The 22145-nt window shown below is 31.1% G+C and overlaps 1 protein-coding gene across 1 annotated transcript; it reads left to right on the forward strand.

The window, feature by feature from the left end:
- Positions 1 to 2820: 2820 nt before the first annotated feature.
- On the forward strand, positions 2821 to 3563 carry LOC111394471. The gene is made up of 2 exons (XM_023020338.1): positions 2821 to 3228; positions 3352 to 3563. Exons 1-2 carry the CDS (start codon positions 2910 to 2912, stop codon positions 3369 to 3371), a joined length of 339 nt encoding a protein of 112 aa, XP_022876106.1. The 5' UTR covers positions 2821 to 2909; the 3' UTR covers positions 3372 to 3563.
- The last annotated feature ends 18582 nt before the right edge of the window (positions 3564 to 22145 follow it).

The raw sequence follows: 22145 nt of genomic DNA on the forward strand, positions 1-22145 counted from the left end.
TTTTTTTTAGTGTAATTTACCTATGGTCTAATTCATAATTAGTAATTTGCACTCAAACGAAAATCGGTTTAATATTTTTATTTAATTTGATTATGTAAAACAATTTTAAGTTTATTATTCTTTGTTTTGAGACTATACATGTTCATTGCCCCGTTTGGTAGGGATTTTTTGCCCCAAAAAATTGATTTTTTTATCGTTATTTTACTATTCAAGTCGTAATTTTTGATTTCTTCTCTCACATGTCGACCCCACTTTTCTTCTAACGATCAAAAAATCAATTCTCAAAATCCCTACCAAACGGGCCCTTAATAACAATCATACATTTTTATCCCCACTGTTATAAACAAAAAAAGCATTCGATGAAACTAATCGCCCTTTCATAACCATATTAATAAAATGGAATTAAACTCATACATGTTTGATTAATTTACAAAATCATTAAAAATTACTTTATTAACAAACGAAGATGCTTTATTATGACAAATACAAAATGAATGTTAGTAAAGAATCAACCGATACATATCACACAAGGAAAAAGTAATTTTCAAATTTAGGTAGTGAACTTCTTTTTCCGAACACCTGACAAAGAGTTCAAACAAGGCCTAATCATTCGAAGGTTTTTATTTGTAAAATGAAATTTGAAAAATAATTTATTAAGCGGAACTAATTTTTCGATAATATAAGTCTTAAATTTAATTTTTAGATCAATAACTTTTCGGCTTAACTAATAGAGTTTCGATGCAGGTCACCATCTTCAACTTGTTTTACTTTGATTACTACTTAAGTTACATTTTTATTTTAGTTTGACAATTCCATATGAAAGCTTTACCAAAGTTAATTAAATAAGAAAACAAAAGTCTTTATTCAATGTGTCTACTCCAATTTTCTCCATTCTTCAATGGGTCAAATTAGAAACAAAGTCAGGTTCATTTAATTCCTGGGTTTCAAAATATGTTTGGGAAAAGATTGATTTCTATGGAGGGTGGTTCTGGTGACGTACGGCTGCTTGATGCTACAAAGAAGAAAGATGGTTTACTAAGAATTTTGGCACCCCAATTATTGAAATACATTTTTTATAACAAAAATAACGATTTAAAATGGAAATTTACTAATATAATTGAAACCCTAAATGCAAAAAGCCGCCAAGAACTGCTTAGATTAAACCACGATCGAAAAATTTGGAGAGGAAGTGGTAAATCCAATTTGATTCTGGTTATGTTATGTCACAAGAAGTAAAAAAAAAAAAAAAATAGGAAAAAAAAATTAATGGTCATTTGATTAAATTAAGTGGGATTTTGATTGTAAATTTCTATATCACTACTCTTCTCACGTCTTTGATACAATAAATTGAACAAATTAGGATAACATAATAATAGAAATTATTATTTCATAATATCGTCTAATCAACCATGTTTCGTGCATTTGGATTCACTTACAATTGGGGGACTTTGTTATCTCTTGTCCTAAAGTGCCCAAGTATATTTGTTACGTTCACGGGCAAAGTGGGTGTATTACCCTAAGAAAAGCCTAGAGTCACATCTTGGATCTTCACTATATAAAATAGATAAGACTGTAATTAAACAAGATATATTAATCTCTTTTTCATACATGGGGATTCTTTCTTTTGTAGAGAAGCAAGATGAATTTAATCTCTTTATATATATATTTAACTTGTCACAAACACCCAAATAAATAATATTTTATTAACATTTCAATTTCAATTATAAGGAGCGAGTCTTTGCCTTGTCTTGATCTATCCCTTGGTTTCACACTAAGATTCAGACCTCTAGTCAATTAATCGTTTAAATTTGAATAAATAAAAAATGTTATGGAAATTTCATGGTATCTATTCGGACATTCCCATAAGCCTTTATCTTAGCTGGCAAATTAATGACTATATGTCCAATCTTTTAATTTCATTTGTCTATTCCTTTGGTTTCGAACAAAATTTCACAAAAACTTTGGTGATTTTTTCATTTATTAATTTAATAATATATTGAATATCTCTACTTATACAATTATTTGCAATCCTATTAGTAAAGTCCCTTTTTTTTTCCATGATCCATAGACTGGAAACTTAAACAAATATCAAATCTTTGTCTCAGTTACATTCATTTGTAATTGCTAAAAGTAAATCTTCTACTAATTTGTCGTTTTTTTTTTTTTTTTTTTGAGAAAATTTTTAAAAAAATTTTTTGTTATATTAAATAAAATAAATACAAATAGATGAATAAATTTTTGGGTAAATATATTCACAATCAATTTTTGTTAGCTACAACTTTTCAAAATTATAATTAAGGTTACTAATTTTTGTTTATTTTTACGTTTATGTTCCTAACTTCTTTTCTCATTATTTTAATTTCAACTTCATTTTCAGTAGCACATATTGTCCTTGATGACCGTCAAAATTTTCGTTAGGAAGGAGTAGAAAAATTTATTTTGTCTTTAAATAAGCAAGATAAACAATAAAGACATAAGTTCAACAAAATACGTTTCCCACGTTAAGATAATATTTGGACATCATTTAAAGATAAAAATGTGACGAATAGAAAATAGAAGAAAATAGTGCAAAAATTGGGTGGGGGGGGGGTACCTCGATGTAATTTAAATGTGATATTGCAGTTAACAAAAAGAATAATTTGAATATATTTACCCTAAAAAATTTTCCTCCGGAGAAATTAAAAATGAACCAAATCAAATGAACTAAAAATAAAATAATTATTTTGGAAAACGACTACAAAAGATGTTACATAAATAAGAAAACGAAAGTATATGTATTTAGGTCGCGGTGGAACATTCAACACGGCAACTGCAACTATGCTCTCCTCTATATAAAGGATCTTAGTTTCATCTTAGATGCAACAGAAATAGAAAAAGAAGCTAAGAATTCACTGTAAAAAGGTGTGGAAATGTATGGGAAATGGGTAGGGATGCTAATTTTGGTTACTATGGTTGGTGGCGGTTGGGTGGTTCCAATGGCACACGGCGTAACTCCGAGTGAATGTAAGGATGAAAAGAATACTCTGGTTAATAATTGCAGGCCAGTTATTTTTGGGAGTAATCCATCAGCTGCATGTTGTCAGAACGTAAGGGATGCTCATATTGAATGTGTTTGTCCTTATCTTGGCCCTAAAGCGGCAGCAACAATTAGAACCATCGGAGTATCCCGTGTTGTGCAACTGATTGAAGGGTGTGGGAGATCTGTTCCTCGCAACTACAAGTGTGGAAGTAGGTTTCTCACTCTCACACACCCACAAACACACTCTCTCTTCATTTTTAATCATGATGACTTGTCGTCAGTGGCTTAGATTATTGCTATAAATAACTTACAACATATGTTTATTCTTGCAGGTATTACCACTCCACCATGAAGTGTCCCTAAAAATCAAGACCCTTAAAAAATATTACTATAATTACTGATGTTCTAGTGTGTTATAATAAGTTAAAGCTCCATTGGGGGTAGTTCATCACTTTGTTTGAGCTTATTTTGTTATGTATTTGGTGTCGCTTTCTCGTGTTTAATTAATGCATTAACACAAATAAAATTATGTTTTTATGTCCAATGTTTTCCTGGTGTTTTTGTTGATTCTTGTTTTTGAGAATTTATGAAATCCAGCAAATGATAGGTGTTCATTTATTTATCTATACTGATCTTTGAACTTATTTTTTATCGCATACATGGAAATTTATAAATCAAGTTGTTGTTTATCCGAAAACATAAGTCAAATGGACCATTTTCTTGTCAAAAATTTTATGCAATCTTTTCTAATTTAAAAAAAAAAAAAAAAGCAATAAAAAACTCTGCACAAATATGACATACTTTTGTGAGTACTAAAACCTAGTTAATTAAACAATTTGTCATAGTTATTCGTTTTAGCCAATATATGTAGTTAGTCAAAACTTTCTACAAGCAGTTTTTACTGTCAATTCTGATTGGAATAACTTAACAAGTTTGTGCTCTACAAGATATAATCTATTGCGTAACTAAATAAAAATGAACACCAAATATAACATTGTAACCTCTTAGAGAAACATTCACGGACCTCCATGCCACGGGTAAAATAATTCACTATCAAAGAATAAAAAATACAATAGTTTCAATTTAGTAATTTCGCAAAAATAACTAAAACAATCAAAAGCACATAAAGAATAACTCCCTCATTATCTTATTCCTTTTAACTTATTGGAGAAGTGGAATCAAACCCTCCGATCTTGATTTTATCGACGCTTCACTATTGTATTCGACCACAACCACCATTTGGATTAAGATTTACCAATCTTAACTCATGCAAAGTAATCTGATCTTTGCGTAAGATTATATAATTCACATTCAAGTGTATTCTATTCAATTACGGTTGAAGAACATGAATTTTGCTTCAAGATACTTAAATGGAATATCTGTCAGTCGAAATTCACTAAAGATGGTCAGAAGACTTCAGCACATGTTGTTGTAGGTTCGTCAGACATAGACAGATTTTTCTTGAAGCATTGGTTTGTTCCTTAATCGTTTTCTCTACTTATGTAGAAACTTCTCCAAACACGAACGTGTCTTACCTAAAATGTGAAAATGTTGCATGGTAAGAATAATATGGAATATATTTGATATAGTTAATAATTAAATTAAGATAGGTTTTATTAGTTAAAATAATCTTTCATTCTTTTAATTACTTGACCAATCAAACTAGTTTAATGAGGTAAATATATATTTCTGCATATATACAGAATATGTTTGATATAGTCAATAAAGAAAAGTATTCCTGTATATGCTACTATAAGGTAAGTAAAGATTGCACCAAGAATCTGTTAGTCAGGACAATTTTGGCTTACCTGTTCAAACTTATAGTACTTAGTCAATCCTAATTGGCTTACCTGTTTGGATTTCTCCGGTTGAACATGTTTTTTTAATATATTTTGACATTTAAAAATAATTATAATCTCCCCATTTGACTTAGCGTGAATTCAAAAACATCTTTTGAATTTTTTAATGTCGCTATTGTGAATATGTATAGAGTGTTTGCAAAATAAAATACATGAACTATTCCCCCTCAGTTAATTCTTACATATAATACACAGCTCCTCCTAACTCAAGCAACCTTCGCACGTTTTTGTTATCACAATTTCACCGTCACTCCTTAAAATCTACCATTCCCCATTTTTAATATTAAAGAGCAAATAGTTAGGCTAGAGAGTTAGAGTCACAATGACAGAACTAGAATGATAGAATCAGCCAATTAGTGAACATGTTAGCAATTAAAAGGTATGTCTAGGCTAGCTATCTAGGGTTGGTGTCTCAATATCTTTCTTAAGTTCCTCTGCTAAGTCAGACCAGACTCTCACTTCAGCAAAAGCAGTAGCAGCCATTGCTTTAGTCTGATGTGATAGGAGGTTAGAACTTGTACTGTAAGTGCTACAGGAGTGGAACTAGCTAATTCGACAGATAATCAATAAAATCTACTTAATTTTTTGAGCTTATTATTATATCGCAAATAAAGAAATTCATAAATCAAATTATTGTTTATCCGAAAACATAAGTTAAATGGATCATTTTCTTGTCAAAATTTATGATTTTTTTATGATAAAAAATGTAATTGAAAACTCTACACGAGTATATCATACTTTTGCCTTTATGTAGTACTAATTAAATGGAAGATTGCATTTGCGGGATCTTTACAAAGGAAACACGTTGGGCGATTTCAACTCTACTGAAAAATTATAGTACAACACTAAGCAAATATGAGCAAACTAGTAAATAAGAAATATCAAAAGAATGCAACACAAGATAACGCAACGCCAAATTTTATGTAAAAAAACCATTCAGTGTAAAGGGAAAATAACCACAAAGCAAATTCAACCAAATTTACTATAAGAAATAGAGATTACAATATTTAAGTTTATGCCCAAAACTTGAGTTCTCAACAAATTGAAAAATATAAAAATGATCAGCCTCTAAGTAGATAATAACCTCACTCCAAACCACTAGGTTGATGAACCATGTGAGAAACCCACTTTGAAAACAACACCTATGAAGTGCCCAAAAGGATTGGTCTATGGTGGGTCCCCTCCATGTGAGGAGGGGGACACCCTTATGTACCAAGTTTGATGTACCTCAAGAATTTTCCGTGCCCAAAATAAACCACTTAGAGAAATCCTAAATTTGTATTGTGTGGTGAAAAAATACTTGTGTAAATCCACACCTAATTGGATATTCATAAATGCAACATCTCGATTTACTTGTAACAAGTATCATATAATAAACATTTATTAACAAACATGAAAATAATTCATATCCAATATAAGTTATATAAAGAAAAACCTAAAATATTGATTTAAAATATGAGTACAAGTTAATTAGCAATGTTCTAATTAATAAACAACCTACACAAGAAACATGATGAAGAATCAAGATAACAAGAATTTGACATAGACATCACTTGACAAATTTAAGAACAAAAAGATGAGAGGAATATCTTTAATCTTCAATCCCAAGAGTGTGATCCATTCATGTCTAGTTCTCTTTACTTCCTTTCTTCTCTCTATGATTTCTCCTAAATGATGATGAAGTTTTGTATTCTTCAATCAATCTCGAAGATATGATAATTCAAGTGGTGTTATAAAGCGTAGAGAATGCAATATCAAAGTTTTCTAGTTTATATAGGCCTCGAGAAATCTAAAATCGTGCCTTGAAATGCCAAAAGCTCTAGAAATTAGGGGTCCTTTTGGTTTCTGTTTCAATTTTCAATTGAGTTTATTTTCAGTATTCAGTTTTGAGATCTGTTTGAAGATTACTAGAACACATTTGATTTGTTATTCTAAAAATTGTTTATGAGAGCAGAGAATAAGAAAATATGTTTGATTTCAAATTTTGAGAAATCGTTTTATTCATAAAATTTGATTGTTCAATAAAATAGAACATTTTGTGCTAATATATTATCAACTAATACATACATTTAAATATTGATAAATCCTACAAAAGTAAAACAAAAATAAATAATAAATTTAGTTGGACCAACATAAGAATTACTGTTTTTATAAAAATTTGATTATTATTTTTTGAAATTTTTATTCAAATTTTTTTTTTCAATTTATCAAATAATTTATGTATATAATATTTAATTTAAACACTTATTTTTTCATGTTTTGAATGTTTTAAAAGTTTTCGCGGAAAACACGGAAAATGAAACAAAGTTTTCATCAAAGTAGTGATCAAGATGCCTCAAAATTTAATGGAGACTTAAAATGCAATTTTTCCAAGTGCAATAGATAGTCCTAAAGTGCCTGTATTTATGACGTGCATGGGTGTAATTGGTGCACCACGCTACGACTGGTCAAGAGTCTCCCCTTGGAGTTTCACTAAACAATAGAGCTATATGTGCAGAAGTTCTTTACACAGAATATGACAAGACAATACACAACATGGAGTGGGTGGGTGATTTTTTGGCATTATTTCATCACTGACATGGGGCCTACCATGTAAGTAATCTAGTGGACTTATGTAACCTCCTTTCTGTACAAAGGACTTAAACCATCACTAAATGCAATTGAAAAGATACTTTTCATTGTGCCTTGCTTCTTCATAGAAAGACAAACATCATAAAAAGTCCGCAAGGTATCTTGTTGACATTTTATTCACATAATTATATTTCTAGTTACATAAAAATATCACGATAATCATAATATGTCATCGACGAATCTTATATTATCTCATAAGGTTAACTTAAATACAACAAAAGTGAAACTTTCACCACTATTAATGAAAATTAACTATATAAATTGTCACAAACACACACAATTTGAATATGTTCTTCTAGCAAAATGTCACACTCAATTACAAGGAGCAAGTCTTTGCCTTGTCTTGGTCTTTCCTTGGTTTCACACTTAGGAGTCTCGATTCTTTCCCCAAGTCAATTAACCAGTTAAAATTCCATAAATGAAAAATTTTCATCAAAGAATTTTAAGGCACATTTCAATACATCCATATATATTCTTAGTCACTTAATATTATAACATTATTTACCCCGTAGACGACTCACCTTAATAGACTCGTAGTAAAAAATTCGCCAAACATACACCCATCAAATAAGAAAACTTTGCCTAAGTCAATGGAAAAATAACTATGTAACTCGTCACTATCATCAAATTGAATAATAATTTTCAATAAAATGTCTAGTTCAATTACAATTGGTGAGTCTACGCTAAAAATATGTTCAATAGAAAGGTAACTATATAATTTGCCCCAAACGCCAAATTGAATAATATTTTAATAACATGTCAATTTCAATTACAAGGAGCGAGTCTTTACCTTGTCTCGGTCTTTCCCTTGGTTTCACATTTCAGGAGTCTCTGATTCAGACCTCAAGTCAACTAAACAGTTAAATTTCCATACACAAAATGTTGCAGCGATTTCATGGTATACAATTATTTCCAACCCTATGAATAAAGTCATTTTCTAAGTTAAAAAAAATCTCAAATTTGTCCCTTAATTATATTCAGTTCTAATTTCGAAAAGAAATCTTCTACTAATTTTTGTGTTTTTGTTGAGAAAAATTTTGTAACAATAAAAATTTAACTTGTTCTTAAAAATTAATTTACAGTAAGCTACGTGAATAATTTCTGTCCATTTTTTTCAGTTCATCCGTTGCCTCAAAGAAAAAATATATTATATACGTCTTATGATATTAATATATTATGTTCTAAGTGTAAATCATGAAAGATGAATAATGCTATTTACAGTGATTTACTATTGCAATTATCTTATGCAGCACATACATGACAAGTTATTATTTGATGTATGAGTCAGTAAAAAATTACCACATTGATGCATCAAATAACCACATGCCAAGTATATATCACATAGCGCGATTGTCGTAATAAGCGACTACGAATAGTATTGACCATAAAAGATGTATGATGTCTCATTTTTCTCAAAATGTTTTATTCTCCTTTCGTAGTAAAAATGTTGATGAAATTGCTATTTTGTAACTTTCTTTTTCAGTAATTGTAATATTTAGATGGTTCAACATAATGTTTTTTTTAGTAATAAAAGAAAAAATAAATAAATTGAACAATATAATTTTCAGTAAATATATTCACGCTTCAATTTTTGTTAATTAAATCATGTTATAATTATAATGAAGGTCCTTAACTTCTAGTTAGTTTTACATTTATGTCCCAGACATCTTTTCTCGTATTTTAATTAGCACATTATGTTCTTATGACAGTCAAAAATCCGTTAGAATAAAGTAAAAGGCTTATTTGCCATTCATAATAACAAATAAGCACGATAACAACAAATACATAACTTGAATAAACTATTTTGCCCCACATTAACATAATGTTTGGACAAAAATTATTGTAAGAGACAAGATGGGCTAATTAATTGAAAGTTAAAGATAAAATTGTGATGAAAAAAGTTGGAGATTTTAGGGTAAAATCTTAAGATATCCACTAATTTTTGCTCTAGACAAAAAAATCAAATCAAGTCAAGTCAACAAAAAGTTAAATAAAAATAAAAACAATTATTTTAGAAAACAACTACAAAAATAATGCTTATCAAATAACTTGAGCCCCATTTTTTTTTTTTTTCAAAAAAAGCATTTTGAAATAGTGATTTGATGGAAAATATGTAGTTAAAAATAAGAAAAAGCTTTTTGATTACATGGGATATTATTTTATTGAAAAAATTGTGGTTGAAAATAAGAGAGAAATGTATTTTAGAAAGAATGTAGACCAAACAAGGAGTCTGTAAATAAGACAACAAAGTATATATACGTCAACTTAGAGCATCAATAAAAGACTCTTTAAACATGATATAATTTCTCTTCTAAAGAGACAACTCTTAAAATCATGCTCCAAAAGACTTTTTAAAATTACATTTTAATTTAGAGGATGAGTTTAGCTTTTGAGAGCCAAATTTACTCTCTATAATTAAATGCACTCAAAGTATTTCAATTTTCAATATAAAAAATAATATAATAATTTATAGAAAAGTTGATTAAAATAAAAAATACATAAAAATAATAAATATTTTTTGGAGTATTAAATATAAAGGACCTATTAGAGTACTTCAAAATTTTCACTCTTTAAAATTATAAAATATGCTTTTTAAAAAATAGAGAGTTTCTTGAATATAATCTTATTTAGGTAATGGTGAAATATTCAACACAGCAAATCCAAGTACTCCAACAAAGAACACACAACATCCAGAAGCAATACCTCTGACATGGCCCAATTGCTTGAAGGTTGATATGCTCTGGCCGAGGTGGTCTACACAAGGCCCCGTATGTTGAAGCCAAATTCCAGAACGCATTTGGCATCACTCCTCCTTATAGATCTGGTCTTACACAAGAATGCACTCAAAGTATTTCAATTTTCAACGTAAAAAATAATATAATAATCTAGAGAAAAGTTGGTTAAAATAAAAAAAAATACATAAAAATAATAAATATTTTTTGCGTATTAAATATAAAGGGCCTATTGGAGTACTTAAAAATTTTCACTCTCTAAATTATAGAATATGCTCTTTAAAAATAGAGAATTTCTTGGATATAATATTATTTAAGTAATGGTGGAACATTCAACTCAGCAACTCCAAGTACTCCAACAAAGAACCCACAACATCCAGAAGCAATACCTCTGACGTGGCCCAATTGCTTGAAGGCTGAAGTGCTCTGGCTGAGGTGGTCTACACCGTGCTCGTATGTCGAAGCCGAATTCCAGAACGCCGTTGGCATCACTCCTCCCTAGAGATCCGGTCTTACACAAGAATCGTCTTTGAATGATTGATGAAACATTCATCATAAAGTGTAAGTGTCTTGTCTTGTCAAATATAGCGACAGCTCCGTCGATTAATAAATGTATGACAGGCTAAGTAGTCAAACGTAATGCCTAGGATTAGATAAGTAAACTAATAAGATGAGGTCACGTGTATTTCTAACCGAGGGTCACGATTCAACTTGTATTACTATAAATACTTCCACATGCACCCCATATAAACCTAATGTAAGATTCAATACAAGAACAACACTCTCTCTTTCACTCCCGTGCAACACATACGAGATTACACACAAATTCATCAATCGCGATTAGTAATTATTGTACAATCGTTTCATTAATGTCCCAATTCCGAATGTTGTCGTCCCACGCCTTTGAGCCGCTCCCACGCCCTTTCTCCAACCGTTCCAAACTGCCCTAGTGTCTTAGCGTGTTGGACTAGGCTCGCGTGTGCGCGGATGGGTCCGACATCTGTTGTCCAACCGAAAACGAGGTCAACATTCTCCTCTATATAAAGGGTCTTGGTTAGTTTTAAATGCAACAAAATTAGAAAATTCAATGTTAGAAGGTTTGAAAATGTTGGGGAAATGGGTTGGGATGCTAATTTTGATTACTATGGTTGGGTGGTTCCAATGGCACGCGGGTAACTCCGAGACAATATAAGGATGAAAAGGATACTCTGGTTCATAATTGCAGGCCAGTTAGTTTTGGGAGGAATCCATCAGCTGCTTCTTGTCAAAACGTAAGGGATATGCTCATGCTCATATTGAATATGTTTGTCCTTATCTTGGCCCTAAAGCGGCAGCAACAATTAGAACCATTGGAGTATCACGTGTTGTTAAACTGATTGAAGGGTGTGGGAGATCTGCTCCTCTCAACTACAAGTGTGGAAGTAGGTTTCTCACTCTCTCTCACACCCACAAACACTATACGCTGGTGCACACTCTCATCGTATTTAATCATGATGACTTATTAATGGCTAAGACTATTGCTAAATTTAACTTATTTTTCCCGTACTACAAATAACTTGCAAACATATGTTTATTCTTGCAAGTATTACCACTCCACCATGAAGTGTTCCTAAAAATCAAGACCCTTAAACAATATTACTATAATCACTAATGTTCTAGTGTAGTTCAATAAGTTAAGCTCCAATGGGGACGTAGCTCCTCACTTTGTTTGAGCTTACTTTGTTATGTATTTAGTGTCACTTTCTTGTGTTTAATTGAATGCATTATCACAAATAAAATTATGTTTTTATGCTCTATGATTTCCTTGTGTTTTTGTTAATTCTTGTTTTCGAGAATTTGTGAATTCCAGCAAATGATATAGATGTTCATTTTATCCTTCTCTACTAAATTTTTTGAGCTTATTATTGTATCGTATATAAAGAAATTCATAAATCAAATTATTATTTACCAGAAAACATTAGTCAAATTGATCATTTTCTTGTGAAAATGTATGAATTTTTTTATGATAAAAAATTGTAATCGAAAAATCTGCACAAGTATGTCATACTTTTGCCTTTGTGTGGTACTAACTAAATGGAAGACTGCATTTGCGGAATCTTTAAAGAGGAAACCTGTTGGACAATTTCACCTCAACAGCAAAAATTAAATTATAGCACCAAGGAAATAGAGTGGCAAATTAGTAAATAAGAAATATCAAAAGAATCCAACACAAAAAAACACAACACCACATTTTACATGGAAAAAACCCTCCAATGTGAGTGAAAAAAATCACTGGACAAATCCGGCCAAATTCACTATAATAAATAGAGATTATAACGTTCAAGTTTATGCCTCAAACTTGAGTTGTCAACAAATTGAAGTAGGCTTCTCACTCTCGCTCTCACTCTCTCACACACCCACAAACGCTATACGCGAGTGCACACTCTCTTCATTTTTAATCATGATGACTTGTTAATGGCTAAAATTATTGCTAAATTTAACTTATTTTTCACGTACTACATATAACTTAAAACATATATTTATTGTTGCAGGTGTTACCACTCCACCATGAAGTGTCCTTGAAAATCAAGACCCTTAAACAATATTACTATAATAACTGATGTTCTAGTGTAGTATAATAAGCTAAGCTCCAATGGAGTAGCTTGCTTTGTTATGTATTTGGTGTCGCTTTCTTGTGTTTAATTAATGTATTGTCACAAATAAAATTATGTTTTAATGTTTAAAGTTTACCTGGTGTTTTTATTGATTCTATTTTTTGAGAATTTATGAATTCCAGCAAATAATAGGTGTTCATTTATCCATCTATACTGAATTCTTCGAGCTTATTATTTTATCGTATAGGAAATTTATAAATCAAGTTATTGTTTATTCGAAAACATAAGTCAAACGGATCATTTTCTTGTAAAAATTTTACGATATCTTTCCTAATTAAAAAAAAAAATAAAGTAGTCAAAAACTCTGCACGAATATAACATACTTTTGTAAGTACTAAAATCTAATTAATTAAACAATTTATCTCAATTATTTGTGTCGTCATAATACACCGGTCAGCCAGAATTTTCTATAGACAGTTTTACTCTCATTTTTAATTGGAATAGCTTAATAGATTTGTGTTCTACAAGATATAATTTATTGCAAAATTAAATAAAGATGAACACCAGGTGTAACGTACTAATCCCTAAGAGAAACATCCAAGCCCCCTATATCACGGGTAAAATAATCCACTATCAAAGAATTAAGAATACAATAATTTCGATCTAGTAATTTCGTAAAATTAACTAAAACAATCAAAAGCAAATAAAAAACAACTCATTCGTTTTCTTAATTCTTTTGCTCATTGGAGAAATGGAATTAAACCCTCCGATCTTGACATTCTCGCCACTTCACTATTATATTTGGTCACAACCACCACTCGGATTAAGATTATTCAATCTTAACTCATGTCAAGTAGCCTGATCTTTGAATAGATTATATCATTCACGCTCACATATGTTCTATTCAATTACGGTTGAAGAACACGACTTCTGCTATAAGATACTTCAATAGAACATGAGCCAATCGGAACTCACTAGAGATGGTTAGAAGATTTCAAATCTTGTTGCAGCAAGTTCGTCGGACATAGACAATTTTTTCTCAAAGATTTGTTCATCCCTTAATCGTTTTCTTTACTTATGTAGAGGCTCCTCCAAGACATGAACGTGTCTTACCTATTATGTGGAAGTTTTGCACAGTAAGAATAATAGAGAATCTATTTGATATGTTCAATAATTAAATTAAGATAAGTTTTTATTAGTTAAAATAATCTTCTTTTAATTATTTGAACAATCAAACTAGTCTAATAAGGAAAATATATATTTCTGTATATATACAGAATATGTTCTATACAGTCAATAATTAAATTAAGGAAAACAAATTTATTACTTACCACAATCTTTTCTTTTTTAAACTATTTGACCAATCAAACTTGTTTACGATGGAATGTATATGTTCCTGTATATGCTGCCATAAGATAAGTAAATATTGCATCTCGTTTAGGATTTGGAAACCTAAAAATCATAGCAAAGTATCTGTTAACCTGTAGCACCCAGTTAGTCAGAACTGATTTGCTTACCAGTTCAAACCTGTAGTACCCAGTCAGTCCTAACTGACCGACTTACTTGTTATGACTTCTCCAATTGAACATGTTTTCTGAACATATTAAAACATTTAAAAATATTCTGATCTCCCCATGTGACTTGACTTAATTTCAAAAGCATCTTTCGAATTTTTAATGCCGCTTTTGTGAATGTGTGTGGAGTGTCAGCAAAATAAAGTACATGATCTATTCCTTTTCAGTTAGTTCTTTACAAATAACACACGGCTCACCCTAACTCAATCATCCTAAAGCTCATGTTTTTGTTATCACGATTTCAGTGTCACTCATCAAAATCTACTATTCTAGCTTTTAGATGATAGAGTGTAAATCATGTATTGACCAGCTACTTGGGAGAGATTTTTTGGCGTTTAAAGAGCAAATAGTTAGATCAGAGTGTTAGAGTCTGAATGATCGAACCAAAAATGTTAGAACCGACCAATTAGAGAACTTCTTAGCACGTAAAAGGTGGATCTAGAGTTGGAGTCTTAGTATATTTCTTGAGTTTCTGTGCTGAGTCAGTCCCAACCCTCTCTTCGGCAGGAGCAGTAGCAGTAGACAGAACCTTGTACCTTTGGTGCTGCAAGAGTGGAACTTGCTAATGCGATATATAATCAATAAAATCTATTGAATTTTTTGAGCTTATTATTGTATCGTATATAAAGAAATTCATAAATCAAATTATTATTTATCCAAAAAATATATGTCAACTAGATCATTTTCTTGTCAAAATTTATGAATTTTTTATGATAAAAATGGAAATTGAAAACTCTGCACAAGTATGTCATACTTTTGCCTTCGTGTAGTACTAACTAAATGGAAGACTGCATTTGTGGAATCTTTATAGAGGAAACCTATTGGACAATTTCACCTCTATTGCAGAAATTAAATTACTGCTCCAAGCAAGTATGAACAAACTAGTAAGAAATATCAAAAGAATGCAACATAAAGAACATAACACCAAATTTTAAATGAAAAATAAAATAAAATAAAATAAACCATTCAGTGTAGAAGGAAAAATCAATGGACAAATTCGGCCAATATACTATAAGAAGTAGAGATTACAATGTTCAAGTTTATACCCAAAACTTGAGTTATCAACAAATTGAAAAATATAAAAATGATCAATCTCTAAGTAAATAATAACCTCACTACGAACCACTAGTTAGATGAACCATATGAGAAACCCACTTTGAATACAACACCTATGAGGTGCCCAAAATACATCACTTAGAGAAATCCCCAATTTATATTATGTAGAGAAAAAATATACTTGTGTGAATCCACACCTAAAGATTTTTTTATTTTTTTTTATTTTTTTTTTAAAGAAAGCTTTTATCCCTTTTCTTTCTCTCCAAACGATGCCTTTGATTCTTTGCCTTTCCTCTCGTGCAAGAGAAAAACAGCAGATGTTTTTCCAATATATGTAGCCTCTGTTTTTCTCTATATATTAGCCACGATCATAAGAATAAAATATTTATCATATGCAATCACATTAAAGTGGATTTGGGTCTTTAATTTTCTCATGGACTGGACCAAGCTTATGTAACAATCTCTCCCTCCACTAATGAGGAAGGAGATTATCCTCTAATAGATTAGTTAAGGTCCATGCTGGCTAATGCATCACAAAGCTTAAGCTTTTCTCCAGTCACTACCTTTGTCATTATATCAACTGGATTCTTCTCGATATGAACCTTCTCTAATAATATCAATTGTCCAGCCATTACTTGTCGTAGCCAATGATATTTCATATCAATATGCTTCGACCGAGAATGATAAGTAGCATTCTTGCTCAAGTCTAGTGTGATCTGACTGTAGTAATTAACTACATATTCATCTTGATTTTAACCCAAATCTTAGAGAAACTGTTTCATCTAAAGAATTTTTTTGCTGCTTCAATTGCTGCAATGTACTTAATCTTAGTTGTAGATAAAGCAATACACTTCTGTAGTTTTGACTGTCATGAGACAACTCTCTCTGCAAAAGTAACCAAGTATCCGAAGTTTATTGTTTCCCATCAAGATCACCAGTCATATCTGTATTTGTAAAGCCTTCCAAAACTAGTTTTAAACTTCCAAGCACATCTTTGAAGTACCTTGCAAGTATCTAAAGATCCACTACACTACCTCCCAATGATCTTTACCGGAATTAACAAGAAACCTGCTAACCATCCCAATTGCATGAGCAATATTTGGCCATATACAAACCATAGCATGCATCAAACTCCCAACCATAGAAAAAAAAGGAATCTCTATCATACCTTTTTTTATTTCTTCCTTAGGAGGACAAGCCTCCTTAATTAGTTTGAAATGAGTACCAAGCGGTGTCCCAACTGGTTTAGCATTTTTTCTACATATTTATCTTGTGATAGTCATACCTTTCTAGCTTTCCTATCACGATGAATATGCGTCCCAAAATATGTCGTGCTGGTCCAATATTCTTCATGTCAGACTACTAGAATAAATTACCTCTAATCAACTGAACATCTTTCCCCATTATTAACATGTTATCTACATATAGCAACAAGATAATGAAATTACTACCATGAAATTCTCTAATATAAACATGATGATCGACCTTTGTCCTGGTATAACCATGACCACCATAAAGGAATCAATTTTCTTATACCACTGTTTAGAGCCTGTTTTAATCGATACAAACTCTTTTTCGATCTACAAATCATATACTCTTTTCCTCGTATTTCAAATCCATCTGGCTGAATCATGTGAATTTCTTCCTCCAAATCACCACGGAGAAGGCAATTTTTTACATCTAACTGCTCAAACTCAAGATCTAAACTAGCTATTAAACCCAAAACCACTTGAACGGAAGTCATTTTGACAACAGAAGAGAATATCCCATTGAAGCCAATTCCTTTCTTGGGATCAAAGTCATTGGCCACCAATTGAGCTTTATATTCCAATAATTTTTCACCGTTTTTCAACTCGAATACCCACTTATTTTTCAATTTTTTAAATACATTTAGGAAGTTCTATTAGCTTATAAGTGTTAATTCTTCTGTAAAGAATTCATCTATTTCTACATAACCTTCACCCAACTTTGTTTGGGGAAATACCTTGCACCCAAAAACCTTCAAATGAGACCACACCTTTTCTGGAATTTCAAAAGCCAAAGAAATTGATAGAGACTGATTGATTAGGCAACATGTCATTCAAACTGTTTTACCCCAGACTGACTTAGGTAACCCAGTCATCCTTAACATATTGCTGATCTTTTCCACAATGGTGCAGCTTATTCTCTCTGCCATGGCATTATGCTGCAGGGTTCCAGGAACTGTCTTTTCATGTCTAACGCCATGTTTTGAGCAATAATCATCAAAAGCTTTAGACATGTATTCCTCTCCATTATCAGTTCTACAACACGTCAAAATCTTACAACTTTTTCATTCCACCATGGCATGAAACTTCTTAAAGTGCTAGAAAACCTGATCTATTGATCTCAAATAAAACACTTACAACTTTCGTGAATCATCATGAATAAAGGTACGAGAATAATTATTGACACCCAAGGACTTCACCTTAATAGGACCATAAACATCAGACTAAATCAAATCTAAAATATTAGACTTTCTACTAGAGGATTTCTGAAATAAAACTCTGTGCTATTTATCAAGTAAACAGTAATCATATGAATTTAATGATGTACCTTTGGTAAAAGGAATGAGCGACTTTCTTTCCAAAATTTGCAATCCTTTCTCGTTCATATAAATCAGCAATTTGTGCCATAAGTCTGACTTTCAGTTGCATTCATTGCTTCACTACATAACTTAACTTGTGTCTTGTAAAGTGTGCAACAATTCTTTACTCTAACAAATATCATCGACCCTTTTATTAGTTTTCACTTTTGCTGCTAGAATAACTGTCATACACCGCTTCATCAAATGAATGTATAGGTAGCAAAATCAGGTGCATGTTTAGAATAGTAGCAAATTCTTCAATGTCAAGCTGCATTCAATATCAATATGAAGACAAATATCACATATTCCCATAATGCTGGAAAAATTGTCATTACTCATCTTTATCCTGCCAAAGTAACCTGATTTGTATGAAGTGAAGAACTTTCATCTTGGAGTAACATGACAAGAAGCCATCAACAAACAAATCTACAACAAGACAACACTACTCATCTTCAACAGAAAAAATTGCTACTATTACTACCTCATCTGAAGCACTAGCAATTATATTTTGATCATCTTTTTCTATTTTTTTTCCTCTTTCATTTTATTTTTCCAAGCCATTTAATGTTTCTTTATAAAACCCTCTTCATCATAGTAAAAAATTTAACCTCTCTTCTTGCCTTTGACTAACTTCCGATGTTAACGTGTCTCTTAGGACCTTTGCTTTTACTCTTTTCTCTATTCTCTATAATAAGAGCTTGTGCATCATTCTTACACACATCTTTCTTTCGTTATTTCTTCATTAAACAAACTATCTTTAACTAAAGTAAGTCCAAGCATACTAATCGAAGCAGAGTTACTAAGTAATACCACCAAAGTCTCCCAACTATCAGGTAATGAACTCAGAAGTAATAATGTATGCATCTCATCGTCTAGCACTATTTTCATTATGGTCAACTGATTTACTAGGTCTTGGAATTCATTCAAATGCTCGGCAACTGATTTTCCTTTCTTGAATTTCAGATTCTCAAGCTTTCAAATAGCAAAAGCTTTGTTTTGACCGATTTTCTTATCATAGAGTCTTTCTAAAATTTCTCACAAAGGATATTGGACATCTGTCTCTGGAGATATATAATGGAATACATTAAGATCAACCTACTATCTAATATATCCGTGGTTTCCATTTCATCTTCATAGAGTTACTGTCACTTATACTGCTTGGTTTGACACTATCACCTTCAATGGGTTCATGTTAATCCTTACAATAAATGATATCATCAATCATTCCAGATAGAATAATTTGAAGTCGATAATTTAATCATAGTACCGAAAGTATTCTCTATTTACTCCCACAATAGAACTATACCGACACAACCTGGGCTCTAATATTACTTCGTTGGGCAATTTCACCTCTACTGCAAAAATTAAATTACAGCGCCAAGCAAAAATACAGTAGCAAACTAGTAAATAAGAATTACCAAAAGAAAGCAACACAAGAGAACACAACACCAAAATTTTACGTGGAACAACCCTCCATCATAGAGTGAAAAGCATTACAGGGCAACTCCCGCCAAATTCACTATAATAAATAAATATTACAACGTTCAAGTTTATCCCAAAACTTGAGTTCTCGACATATTGAAAAATATAACAACGATTAACCTTTAAATAAACAATAATCTCACTCCAAACTACTTGTTTGATGAACCATGTGAGAAACCCACTTTGAATGCAATACCTATTAAGTACCCAAAATACACCACTTAGAGAAATTTCCAATTTGTATTGTGTAGAGAAAAAATACATGTGTGAATCCACACCTAAAGATTAAAGAAAACTTTGGCCTACCATTCTTATATGAATTTGTATTGTAATCTCTAACATGGGCCTCGACTCATCTCTCTTAGTTATAAATACTCAAACCTAATGACACCCAATGGCAATCAAACTTCTTACTCTCATTGGTCATTGAACTTGAGGTAACAAAATTCTTGTAATTGCGATCGGGTAATTCTATCTTCAATTCGACGTTCGTATTTTCTTCCATTGTAGATCCCCTATATCTAAACTCAAAAATGTTTGATTAAATACAAAAATAAGTAAAAATTACTTTGTTTTTACAAACAAATATGTTAAATTATGATAAATCGAGGGAAAAGAATGTAAATAAAGAAAAATGTAACTTCCAAGACTACATAGTGGGCCACTTTGTTTTTGAAACACAAAACAAAGAGTCCAGAGCCACACCCAATCATTTGAAATAAGCCTTCAAAGATGAGTCCATTAGGCGCTATAGGATTGAACCTCTTATTTTCCTCAATGACATATATGTCAATATTTTCCACACCATCAAAGTAAAAGTTACTTTTAAGTTTTATATTTGTCAAACAAAATTGACAAATAATTTTTCTATTAGTACAAATATTTTGAGAAGGTAAGTTTAATTTAATTTCAGGAACAATTATTGTTTAGGCTTAATTTATATAGTTCCATTTCATACTGGTCGCCAACTTATACTTGTTAAAATTTGTTCACTTAACTTGCATTTTTATTTGTCTTCAGATTCCATCTGTAACCTTTATAAAAAATTGAAGTTTCTGAAGGAACGCATAACCTAATGTTTTCTTGACATTAAATTCATAATTTTTGCCAGCCGGGAAAACTCATGAGTAAATTAAGTGAAAATAAGACAACAAAAGTCTTTATTCGATGTCTACTCAAACTTTGCTCTCCAATCTATAACAAGTCGAATTAGCAACAAGGTCAGGTTTAGCTAATTACTAGAGGGTATGGAAAATTGTTAGGAAGAAGACGATTAAAAAAGAGTAATGTTATTCGTAGTCGCTCATTACGGTAGGCATCATACGTGACATACACGTGCTTGGTGGTTTTTTGATGCATTAACATGATAGTTTTTTTATTAGCCACTTGACATATGTATGCCACGTAGAACAATTGCCATAGTGAACAACTACAAATAGTATTATTTGTAAAGAAATATGGTTTTGGATTATGCTATTCAATAGTAGACACGTGTTACGGAAGATAATGAATTTTTCGTTAAATAACATAACTAATAACTAAAGGAATTCATTACTATTTAACGGTTTGGAATATGCTATACAATAGTATACATACGTTACGCTGAAGATGAATTTCCCGTAAAATAACTTTACTAATAACTTAAGGAATTCATTACTTTTTAACTGACGATGTATCCCTATTAATAATGACCGACTTTATTCGTTAGATTAAGGTCAGTATGCTAGTTATTCTTGAAAATAATTTGATGGCGATTTGCTAAAGTGATGAGTTTTGATGTTGAATGTATATTTGTCGTATAACTTCTGTTGAGTTTTAATTTGTCATGTGGATCAACATATGTAATTAATTGTGTATTAAGACTATCTTAAGGTTGAGCCCATTTAAAGTGATCTAATCAAGAATTAAGTTATTAGGTTGTGGGAATCTAATATGATATATGTCTAAATATGTATAGAGACGAAAATCCTTTAGTTTGTATTTCATTATGGATCAAAATACACCCACACCCACACACACACACACATATATATAGGGTTATGGCCTCAATTCATACGTTGATTCTCATTTTTTGTGACATCCCATCAACTCGAGAATAACAAGAGAAAGTGTATCGAAGAGGAAGATAAAAACTCGCAAATCTTTTAACCAAGAGCGCGTAATACAAGATCCAATAATCAAATTCATTCCCAATGGATCAAGATAATTTTCGCACTTTATAATTTTCTTAGTGATTTGATGTGGAGGATCTTGACATCAACATAGAAAAAGGTCTTCAAGTTCTTGAGATTCAAAAGTTTAAAATCTAACAAGTGGAATCACAACCAACTCCGTGTAAAACCATTAAGAATCAAGAAAGAATCTTAGAGATAAAATTTGTACATTAGATTTTGCAATTCTTCAATTTTGGAATGCGAATTTTAGCCCTAAATTTCGAATTTGAGTTTTTATGAAAAAAAATTCGGAGTTAAAATAGGTTCGGAGCATTGTAGCACAGCGTTTAGGAGCTGCACCGTCTTGGGAAACAGAAAGGCATATTCATCTGGACAGAAATGTGAAATTTTGGTAAAAAAAAAAAAAAAAAAAAAAAAAA

This window comes from Olea europaea, chromosome 1 (genome assembly GCF_002742605.1).
Source record: "Olea europaea var. sylvestris chromosome 1, O_europaea_v1, whole genome shotgun sequence".
In the NCBI taxonomy this organism is placed as follows: domain Eukaryota; kingdom Viridiplantae; phylum Streptophyta; class Magnoliopsida; order Lamiales; family Oleaceae; genus Olea; species Olea europaea.